The sequence below is a fragment of the Crocodylus porosus genome, unplaced genomic scaffold, assembly GCF_001723895.1.
Source record: "Crocodylus porosus isolate Cpor-Errol unplaced genomic scaffold, CroPor_comp1, whole genome shotgun sequence".
Classification (NCBI taxonomy): Eukaryota; Metazoa; Chordata; order Crocodylia; family Crocodylidae; genus Crocodylus; species Crocodylus porosus.
In genome coordinates, this window is record NW_017728913.1 from 35,407,470 (window position 1) to 35,419,539 (window position 12,070).

At 40.5% G+C, this 12,070-nt stretch overlaps 1 protein-coding gene across 3 annotated transcripts in view; it reads right to left on the reverse strand.

Annotated features, from left to right (window-relative positions):
* Positions 1-733: 733 nt before the first annotated feature.
* The window catches only part of CFAP97 (cilia and flagella associated protein 97), a 40,612-nt gene continuing 29,275 nt past the window's right edge, over positions 734-12,070 (reverse strand). For all 3 annotated transcript variants that reach the window (XM_019534692.1, XM_019534693.1, XM_019534694.1), the window contains exons 4-6: positions 10,616-10,884; positions 1,664-1,814; positions 734-1,253 (exon numbers count right to left, since the gene is read on the reverse strand). In XM_019534692.1, coding sequence (XP_019390237.1) covers positions 1,126-1,253; positions 1,664-1,814; positions 10,616-10,884 — 548 coding nt within the window. In that variant the 3' untranslated portion in view covers positions 734-1,125. The remainder of the gene's footprint in view (positions 1,254-1,663; positions 1,815-10,615; positions 10,885-12,070) is intronic.

Below are 12,070 nucleotides of genomic sequence, written 5' to 3' on the forward strand. Positions count from 1 at the left end.
CTGTAGCTCCTGTTAGTTATACCCACTAACAGGAATACGCAGAGGCTTGCAAATAGTACCAACCAAGGCCCTGATGCTGTCCAATACCCAGGCTGGAGAACAGTTTATACTGGTCCAGAAGACACCCATTTGCAGCAGTACCTGATGAAAGCAACAGACACTTCCCAGGGGCTCTTAACTACCACATTCAGATGACCCTCACTATAGGAGCAACAGCCACCTAGAAGCAACATAACATCAGGGCACTGACATACTGAAGCTAACAGGTCTCAACTGCATTGTACTTCAAATTTGTTCTCCTACCCAGCATACATTTCCTTCCAATACATCAGGTCCTTCTTCCCAGAAATCTAATAAACTTTCTTTAAGTTATGGCAAAGTTTCACTTTCAACCCTGAATGAATGCTATTTGATACAGAGCAAGAGGGATCTGCAATAGTATCAGAAAATAAACCCAGCACCTTCAATATTTTAACACTGCCACATGAAAGAAGTGGTGCGACCGCTAGTTAACCGTGAAGCCTTCTGCTGTTACAAAGTGTCTCGTCTCCACCTCTCTGAATTATAAATTCTATTCATATCAATGGAGAAAAACAGAACTTACACATTTACTTTTTCAAAAGCTGTCCTGGAGACAGCAATAAAAAGGAGCACTTCTGATCTACCATTACGTGACCTACAAGTTCTGAAGGCTAACTTTAAATAAGGATGAACAATTAGGACAATTTAGAAGTTAAGTACATGCTTGATGGTTTATTGCAATTTAAAAATTAAAACAAAAACAACTGGATTTTTGTTTTACATCTTGGGTCCCAGGTGCAGCAACTATATCATTCTAGCGTCACATATGAACTTCAATTGTGCTTTGAGAATAAAATAAAGGTTTGTGCAATTTCTAGTTGTCTGTTAAATGCCTCTCTTTTATAAATATAGTCTTTTCAGAAAACACTAATTAGAAAGAAATTTTCCATTTAAAACCAAATTTACAAGAAATTACATCATACTGCAGTGCACTTTAATCACCAAATGATGCAGATTACAATATTCTGGCACAAAGAATTTACAAAAGCATTAGAAATCGAAATCTGCTGATCAAATAAGAATGTTAGGCTAAGTAGAAATAATTCATAACCAAGCAGCACGAACGTTAGTGGGCTTAGGTCTCTGTAATGCCCCGCTGGATGAATCAGAAACTGGTCTCTCACTCCTATGACTGACGGCACTGGGTACACTGGATGCTCTGGAAGTTCCTCCTGTTAAAGAGCAAATAAATCCCATCTTAGCTGTAGCAGGTGGCTTATTACAATAATCATCATTATTATACCAGCCATTGCCATGGTTTCTGGGAAATGTCACAAAAACTAAAAGAGAAAACCAAAATCTTGGGTAGTTTAAAAGCATCACCAAAGGACTCGATCATATGCTGTAAAGGAAAAAAACAATCTTGCAGTGGCAATGTTATTAACAAAAGGACCTGATAGAGCGTAGGAATGAAGAAGATAAATTATATTGCTAAGATGTTTCTTTCCCCCCCATGCGATTCATCTATTGAAAAAAAAAATTAATTATTATTCAAGATTACCACCATTTTAGAATCCTCACTTGTCAGAGAGACAGTGTAAAAATATCTAACATAAGGGCATACCATCTCAAAGCCACTTACTTGAAGGGCTAAGCTGGCTCAATGCAGACTTTCCTCGTCTTGCAGATGGTGAAGAACTTAGATAATTCATCTGGCGCTGATAGTCCAGCAACTGCTCTGAACGTTTCATACCCACTGTTGGTTTCACAGCTTCCAGTCTCTTCAGAAGAGCCTTAATTGAAGGAAAAAAAACCCCCAATTTTTAAAAGGTAGATATAATGCGTGTGTGTGCTTCTATGCACTCCTCCCCCCCCCCGAAAATGGAAAGGATTCAGAGCTATAAACGTGCACAAAAAATGATCAGATTTGTACAAACCAGAACATTCTACAATTAAGCATTTGCTCTAAAATCAATATGGATCACTTCACTGGTGACCAACTTATGGTCCTACATCATTGGTTTGGAGTTTTGTTCTCTCTTTTAATTATATATGGAATATAACTATATTTTAAAACCACAAAATTATGCTTTTCACAACATTTTGTTAATATATTGTTGTGTCCTTCTATGGCAGGAAAAAGGAGGGAAGGACAGGAAGACAGGCTGAACCCCTGCCATCTCTGCCTTTATCTGTTTTTCAAGGGCTGTCTTTTATCTTTGCCCAACTCTGCAGCTTCTGAATTTGATTAAAACAATTTTATGTAACCCTTCAAGAGGCCTGTACCACCAGTTAGTCTATTGACCTCAGAAGGGAAAAGATTGAACTTCAAAGGGGATACTGATATCAGTAGTGTCCTTCCAGTAAGGTAAAAGGGGTCCAGAAGGTCTTCTAAAGCTATTGCCCATTTTCCATAAACACTGATTATGCTTGCTGTTTAGTTACAGAATAAGTTAAATGCATCAGGAGCAGAAAGACACACTCATAATCTTAATACAATACAAACACTTCCAACATCCTTTATAACAAACTCAAGTTAGGAAGCCCAGATTAAGACATTTCCATAATTTTAAAGCAAGGAATTTTTTTGTAAATTAAAAAGGTAGAGGGACCCAGATAAACATGGGTAAGAAATTATTTTAGCATCTTTGTAATTTTAACACTCTTCACCTTCAGTTCTTGAAATTCATGGGACCTAGACACACTCCTCAGCTAGCTAGCTAACCAACCTCTGGCTTGACAATCATGAATGCACTTGTTTGACAGTGACAACCACCACTGGGTAGGGCTGTGACACAGACGCTACCAATTGGTACACGGCAGAATGCAATGAGAAGCCTCCATCCAAAATACTACAACAGCCCTAGTTGGAAGGATGGTATTTTTTACGCATTAACTTCTCATGCTATAGTATTCATTGGTATAAACTATTAAAGTTTTACTTTATTCTTCCTCAAAAACAAAAAAACAACAACCCACAATCTGGGGAGTTGGGGGGGGTGGGGAAGAGAGAGAAGGGTATTATTGTTTGCAAACTGCTTTTGTAGCAACCAGCTTGAGAAAATATAGAAGAGTCATGAGTTGTCACCTGTTACTGTGACTGCAATTAAAGCCTACAAACATACAGTAGTTTGTGTATGGGAACCTGGAAACATACATTGAGAGCGCACAAGAGAGGACAAGTCATTTTGGCTCTGATGCAGTACGTCACATGTGCTTGTAATAAGTGCCAGTCAGTTCATCATCAAGTGGAAATACCTCGGTAAGCAAAAGTCAAAGGAAGGACTTTAGCTAGAAATAGCTCCTGCTTAAAGCCCACTGCAAAACATGACATGCTAGACTAGCCTTTATATGTTACAGCCAATATTACCAGCATCTCTCCTATTCAATTATAGGAATCCTGATCTGTAACAGGAAATCTAAATTAATCATTCACATTCACTAATCCTAAAACTTTTACTTTGACAATGTATGCAGGCAGGCTAATTTAAAGGACCAGACATTTTTCACCTGTTGAAAGGGAAGCATGCAGTGAGCCTAAATTCCATTTGAAAAGTCTTTGTGGCGCTTACATACCAGAAATATCATGCGAATGCAGGCAGCCCTAAGCTTCTTAATATATTTATTTACTCCACATTCCCATATTATTCAAGAATTAAAGAAAAAAAATATACAATTACTTTTGACACATGTATAACCCCCTCCCCTGCAAAAAAAACAAACAAAAAAACCCCAACTAGTCACCATTTTATGCATGTATTTAGAAAAGGTTAATCATCTATTAAGGACAAAAACCCCACTAAGTACTAGGGATTTATAGCTAAAAAAAAAAAACCCAAAAAAACATTTACAACTGAAAAAACAGATGAACAGTACTGGGTATTTAAACCCTGTTATATACAAGACACGTACACATTTTGTGGTGACAACAGCACTCCTAAGGAGCTCTCTGCTAAGAGAGGGAAGAATTAAAAGTCTCTGCTGAGAGCTGTATCAAAGCAAGTGCCATTTGTAGCTAGCATTCCGATTCTTGGACAGCAGCCTACTGCATGCGGAAATGAACCCACCAATACATTTGAAATGGCAGGCCTGACCTACTGAATCAGTGACCAAGAACTAAATGGCTCATTTTACTACCAGTTCTATAATCCTTCAAGTCCCTCACTAAGCATGTACTCACGTACTGATGGTAAACTGCATTTTCTTTCAATTGTGTAGTTAAATCTCTCAAGTTTTAAGATGTTTTCTTTGAGTGTCCTGAAACATACCCTGAATAACTGTATTACAATCCCTGCTTCTTCCCCAGTGTTTAGTCTCTGTGGTCTCAATCCTATACTATTGCAATCATTGGAAGTCTAGCTACTGACTTCCACTTTTACAGGATCACACCCAGCACAATAACCCTGTTTTTGGCATAAAGGTCATATTCCTGATCAGAATCCAAGGTCAAAGAGGAATATCCACATCCCCCACATTTTTAAATTAATTAATAGCCCTAATTGCTCTTAAAAACATGTGTTGCACCTGCTACCATTTTAGCCCACTATTGTTAGGCTTAAATCAACAGGATTAGGTCAGTACTTAGCAAATTGATGTGCTGTCCTGTTATCCCCCCTCCCCTGAAAAATAACACCAATGTTATTATACTTTTTATACTTATCGCACAATGAACATGACATGTTAAGCCATTGTTGTGGTTGGTTTGTATGAAGCCATATATCAAATGTGTGGCATATGCCAGACCAAGGGCTGCCGCATCCAGATGACAACAACCAGATGATTGTCAAGGGTCTGGAACCAGGTGAGGAGCCCTGGGGCTCTCTACACGCTAAAAAGCCTTGCCCTGGAGCTCCTGAGGGGACAGCAGGGCAAGCAACAAGCCTATTGGGGTGTGGGAAACCATGTCCTTGGGATAAGGCAAGGGGCAGCCCTGGTTTGTGTCAGGGGCCTAGAGCTGCCCTCTGCCTGATCTCAGGGATAAGCCAAAGGGCAGCTATGTCCTGGACTCAGTGCTGCCCCCTGCTCAATCCCAATGATCAGCTGATTGTCAGGATCAGCATGGTGGAGACCTGGTAGCTGACAGTCATGTAATTGGGCTCTGGGGAATTTTATGCACCATTCCTATCCCCCCCCCCATCCATGTAAGGCATGGCAGGTCACCTGCTTCTGGGAATAGGGCATAAAAGTCCCTGGACCCCAGTCATGTGACTGCCTTAACATCTGCCAGCAACCTCAGAAACTGGGGAACACAGTAATAAAACAATGTAGGAGATGGTTGCTATTTAGTGGCTTAAAGTAACGCTAGTAGCAGTATTTAACAAAATAAGAAAGCACAACAAGTCTCAGCACTTTTCTTCAATAAACATTTCTCTGAAGTCTTTTCTCTGAAAGGGAGAAAACTCCCAAGTAACAACAAATACCTCCTCCCAGAACATTCAGTGTAAAGATTACAATGTTACTTTTCCTTGTTTTATGTTGCTCTTAGGTGCTTGTACCAGCTTCACTTTCACCATCAATTGAACTCTAGACTGCATGTGAATCCCAAACAGCTGACCATCAAGCCTTGACAGCTGTTCAAATTTATTTATACTATGTCTTCTCTAATTTCATTCTTTAGAGCTACACTATCCTTCTGCAGAGCAGAGAAGATAGATGATAAAAGTGAATTCAAGGATGTCTTTTTGTTCTTGTGCCTGGATGGATTTCTAACTCTCTTCCATTGTTATGGCTCTATTACATAGTTTTAAAATGCATTAACTGTAAGTTGTAAAACCCAATCCAGAGTTCTTCCACATACCATAAGACTAGCTGGACTCTAGAAAGACATTTTTTTCCGAGCAAGTTCCACCAAGAAGTTGAATGACAAAGCTGAGGGGAAAGCAGCAGCATAAGCAAAAAAGGACAACTGGTCAGATATCCTAAACCGAGGCTTAGCAACCATTTGCCACCAAGGGCTGCCACTTGCAACCTGGTCTGTCTGTGTGCATTGCCAAATCTCAACACCCTTGAATGGCCAAGCCATCTGTGCTTATCCTCAACGCTGATGCCCATCCCCAACAGAAAAGAGAGAATTTTGCAGCGAAAGTGAAGTGCACTTGTGAAAGAACAGCAGGGAAGGTTGCATGGCAGAGATGGGCAGCAGGTCACTGCTATGTGCCTCTGTTCCACAACCCCCACCCCCCGCCAGATTGGATCTTTGTAGGCCGGATCTAGCCTGCAGACACAGGTTGCTGACCCCTGCCCTAAATAACAAAAATGTTCCCTGAGGACAGTGTATATGGTGGTGCAGTTAGCTAGTCCATAATTACTACAACTTCTATTGATGTACTTAGGACCCCTAGTCCTGAACTAGGATCTGTATAAAAATGGTCCCCGCTGCAAAGAGCTTACAGTCTAACTAAATGCTCTGATGGTATACTTTTTTTAGTTCATAAAAATCACAGAGAAGTAGGGCTGGGAGAGGCCTCAGGAACTCACCTAGTTCGACCCCATTCCCTGAGGCAGAATGATCCTTATCCAAATTATCCTATACAGATCCATTGTCTAACTTAGCAAAGCAGGTCACTAACTCTTTTGTCCATGGCAGGTATTCAGGGACATGTTTAGTAATCCAACATCCAGGTATTTTTTCCTGATCAAGGAGGTTGTAGCTGAGACTCCTTCCTCTGAGGGGTAGAGAGGTTATTTCGAATGACCAGAGCCACTAGAATCTATACTGGATTTTTGTCACAAAGTTCTCTTTAACCACAGCTTTTTATTATATCATCAAGTTCAAATCAATCTTGTTTCAGAAAGTAAAGACACTTTAATTCCGAGGTGCTAGAAGGATCCCCATGTGTCCTGGCCTCTGAGGTTCTGTCTGCACGTAATCTTCCGAGCTTCTTCAACATGCTAGAAAATTACTTTCTCCTGTGATGACAAACACATTCTGTTACTATTTCCCCCATGACAGATAGGGATCAATGAGCCAACTGAGCAGTGTCAGTCTCACTTATATATACAGATAACTTAAATGTCTAGGATCATCTCTATTTTCAGTTTATTCCTGTCCAGCATCCCCAAAATAATGCAAGAGGAAAAAACAGACTCTCTTTCAGCAATGTCATCTTTTACTGACTTTCTATTCCCAAATTTCAAACTCCTAATCCTTGTTCTCAAGCAATGATTCTCTACTGGGGTCCTTTTAAGGGTGCTGGTGGATGCTGTGGGGTATTAGTGCTGTTAAGTGTGCAAACACATACCCAAGATAAACCTAGAGGTTTCAAATAGGAATCCATAGTGCCAAAAATATTCTGATCTGTTGTAGTCTGAGTTCCTCGCAATAGAAGAATTGCTCTATTTTTCTATAGTCAAAAAACAAGTTAAATTAGTTGGGAGCTGCTAACTTCAGAAAAGTTATGAAACAGTGCCTTGAGTCTGAAAGAGTTGATAACCACTCTTTTCAAGAATCTACACCTCAAGACATCCTCCTTGCATTTCCCCCACTACAATGTATATTTTACTTGTTCCTCTTTAAGGATCTTTTATTTTCCCCTCCTATTCATACGCTCGTCTCTGATTCATGCTCCCCTCAACATCCACAAAAGCTTTTCTTCTGTTCATGAGAAAATGTTTTCCTTTGTAAAATATCTAAAAAAAAATTGCCTTTGTCTGGCTTTCCAGTGTAGGAATGGGGCTACCTACTCCTGTTCTACCCACTAGCGAAAAGTAAACAGCCCAGAAGCAATGTATTATTTCCAAGAAAAACACTTTATATAAACACCATCCAACTACCTATGTTAACATGACATTATTACTTCTCATCTTCCCTGCCCTCTAGTTATTATGGTATATTATCAGTGTATTAGACTGCAAACATCTCAGGACAAGTATCCAAAATAATCGGTTTTGGAAGTACCCTGTGTATCAGTTCTGATAAAAAACAGCACTTACGCACTTGTGATCAGTAGTAATGAAAGTTATTCCACACTGTCCTCCCCTTGTATATGGTAACAGTTTTGGAAAGAATCACTTCTAAGGATGTCCAAAAACACACTGGTTCATTTTCAGGCCATTTCCCTGAAGCTTCCAATGCAATTTAAATTATATTGTTTGCTTATCTACTGGTAATATGGTCTCATGGGTAGCTTAATAATTATTAATGGCAATGACATTTAATTGTGACAAATCATAACCTATGCATAAATGAATCAGAGACTAGGAAGTTAAGTACTTTTATGCTCGAGTTTTGAGGTCCCTAAATACACATATGCATGCTAGTAGCACAAAACAACCTAAAGGTTTGTAAGGTGTCGAATACATGCCAAGCCTATGCATGTATACTCTATACTTAGGTACACAAAACAGGTGGATTCATTTATGTCAATACAGATCAAGATATATGCCAGCAGATATTAAAAAAATAAATTTAACACTAGTAACATTCTGTTTCTCTTTCCATTAGGCAAAAATAGGTTGAGGGAGAGAAAGAAGACAGACTTCCAAGGGCGATGCATTTTGTGAATCAAGAGTGTCCTCTGCTGGCAAGTTACATTTTTCTTGCTAATTCAAATAGCAGCCTGAAATCTGAACAGATGGCCAAAAATGATTAACCAGTCCTCACTTACACAAACAGAGGATCCAACAGCTAATGGAAAAATTGGACATCTGTGGGGAATAAAACTAGAAAAAGGGCAGCCATGAGAATGAAATACTCTCTCATTTTGTGACTGCTGTTGCTTGAGCTATGTATTGTGTTCTGCATTTTCGGTTTTTACCTAATTTCACCGATAAATTACCTGATTTTTTTTTTTTTTAATTGAAGTTATTTGGTTTCTACTGATTTATACACGTTTTTCACAAGCCGCCCATACCTCCTGGGACCTGTGCAGCCGTGGGAGCTGCTACTCCCTCCCCGTACCCCCCAGATGAGCTGCAAGTCTGTCCCATGTCCTGCCTCTGCTAGGCAATGTCTGGCAGGGTGGGTACAGGGGTCCCAGGGGCTCAGTCGCCTCTGGCCCAGAGGCACAGCTGAGGCTGGCCCCAGCCTGGCCCACCTGCTCTGGGTCCCCTAGGCAGTGCAGGGAGGCAGCTGGGGCTGGTGCTAGGCTGGCAGGGTGGTGGGTTCCTCCCCTCCCTGAACAGAGACTTTCCCACCTGGAGGGACGTGCGTGCAGATGTGCGCATGCTTAGCCCCCGCAATTTATTATTTTCCCCCCATTTAAACTGATTTTTTTGCTTTTCTTCCTTTTATCCCGATTTCAACCCATTTTTTATGTTTGGAAGAGAAACCCTGAAAAAATTACCAGAAATTTTTTTTTAAAATAAAAAAAAAAATGAAAATGCAGAACACTAGGTATGCTGTACCCCTTTGCACTGAAGGTCTGCGCACAAGTTAGAATAATTTCTTGCAGCATGAACCACTGGAGCCATGAATGACACATAATTATAGCCTTAAAATGGAGGCAGGAAGAAAGGGCAGAGTTGACCTGAGGCTCCCTTAGTTCCTTCAGCATGAATTGTGACTCCATAAGAGACAGGACGCAAGGCAGGATGTGGAACAGCCACATAAAATGCATCTCCACGAATACGCTACAAAATGGGTGAATAACCTTTTCTTCTTCTTCAAGCATTTGCAAGAGCACTTGGTGGACTGCCTGAAAGTCAGCTTACAAAGGAATCATAGAACAGCTTTCCCCAAACCTGCAGCTGCACTGGAAGCAAGGATCATGGTGCAAGTCCTGGCAAAAGTATTAGTCAAAAAAACAAATCTGCTGGGCTGTAAATGTCTATTATAAAGCAGGTCTCGTGTCAAAATTTTCACTACTATCTAACAATATGATAGTCATTATAAACTAAAATTGTACTTTTATGCATTTATTATTTGACTATCCTTATCAACAGCCACATTACAATTAAAACTAGATTTCTCTTTGCCACTAAAATAAGTTACCATGGTTACCATACAGGTTCAACATGATGGGAGTAGGAGAGTGCTAGAGCTACTGAAAATGACTGCTAGCTATACACTCAGTTATTTCTGAGAGTTTAAATTTTGCTTTTCATGTGTTTAATGGGTTTCATTGCTAAAGTTTTTTCTTCTTCATTCCTGGTCTTAAAGAAATTGTACTTGTTGAATTAGAATGGTGGGTATATTTCATAGATTTCACAGACATTCCGGCTGGAAGGGACCCCAGAGGATCATTGAGTCCAGCCCCCTGCCCCAGGAAGCTGTTATTCCCTTCAGATGGAACAGTGATACAAGACACAAGTGCCATATCATTTTAAATGCATTTCATATACTGCAAACAGTTCCATTTTTATCAAGGAAAGGTACATTTTTCTATCAAATATACATGAATATTATGCATTCACATGCTATAGTGGCATGCAAGTGTCTAGATATTATTCCATAATCCTAACATTTTTCAGTTCCTGTCACTGATGTATCAGTATAATTTATGATGCATCAACATCATGATTGTAGCCTTCCCACAATAAAATTGAAAAAAATTCTAACAAGATGCTTCAAATACTCTTTTAATAGCTTGGTTAGCATCAAATAGGTAGCCTTTCCCACTTCACCAATCCAAAACTATAATACTTCATAACTTACCAGATTCTCTCTTTCAATCCTCTGCTGTTCCTTTTGCCTGTTGAGGGCACTGTGGTATAACTTAGGAGGTGGGAGAGTAGACTTCTTCAGTGTGGCACTTTTGCTCCTTGGCTTTGTAGACTGTCTGGACAGTTCTTTTAAGAGCCTTTGGTTTTCCCGATCAATTTGTCTTACTTCCTCATTTGTGAAAGAGTAATTTTTTCTTGATCCTTTAGATGGCGGATCAATGACCATCTTTTGCTGCTCTTTCTTCTCCAAGTGTAGAAAAGCTTAAAAATGTGAAAGAAAAAGTGGTCAGATGAAAACAGTAAATAAAAAAGTTATTTTTCTACAGTTCTCTGGTTTACTTTAGACAGAAATACAAAGTTGAATTTCTGAACATGTGTGCCTGAATATCAGTGGTGCCAGCCACCATCAACCCATTGACTTTAACAGAAGTTGCCTGGCCTCTGAAAAAAATCAGGCCACCTATTTAGCTTGAACACTTTTGGAAGCAAGACTTCCACAAACACTGGAGAACTGTTTGACAGGTGTTGAGCATCTGCAATGCCCAATTGTCATGGGGTTGAGAAGTGCCAAGCACCTACATCTGAAGCTCAGGCCCCACAAAGTCACCTCAGCCTTTAAAAGGATCATCAGTATGCAGGCACACATACAGAGTACATGCTGTAAATGCTTTCATAGAACTACCTATTATTTAGAAAGGGAACAGTACAATTTGTTATGGACAAAAACTGACACTTTGCAAAGCTGTCTCCTCTGATTGATCAGCTCACCGTCCTGATCAGTATAAGCCAGGGGCCATGCAGCAAGAGCTTACTAATTGGTGCCTTTACAGTTATACTCCCTCACAGAGCCAGCCTTATGGGTGGGTGATGTGAACAACCACCCAGGGCACTGAAATCAGGAGGGCACCACACACACATGATAAGGGGGAAGGGGAGGAGGAAAACAAACAAACAAACAAAAAGATTGGGCTTCAAAAGGTGTCTCAAGTTGGGCACCCCAAAATTAGGCCATGCAAAAACACCAGGCGACAAAACTAACATCTTTAACGATTTCTTTGCCTCTGTCTTCTTAAGTAGGGACCAAAACAGCCACCTCCCTGCTGGGCCCCCCTTGGGACCTAGGGGAGGCACACCTGGGCCAAGGGTTAGCGAGGAACTAGTTAGGGAGCTTCTGGAGGGGCTGGACGTTTTCAAGTCAGCTGGCCCAGATGATCTCCACCCTAGAGTTCTAAAGGAACTGCCCGAGGTCATTTGCAGGACCCCTGGCCCGGCTTTATGAGCTCTTGTGGTGCTCTGGTGAGGTGCCAGAGGATTGGAAAAGGGTCATTGTGGTTCCCATCTTCAAAAAAGGGAGGAAGAAGGACCTGGGAAACTATAGGCCAGTTAGTCTTACCTCAATCCCAGGCAAGCTGTTTGAGAAAATTATTCTGGCGCACATCCAGGAGGG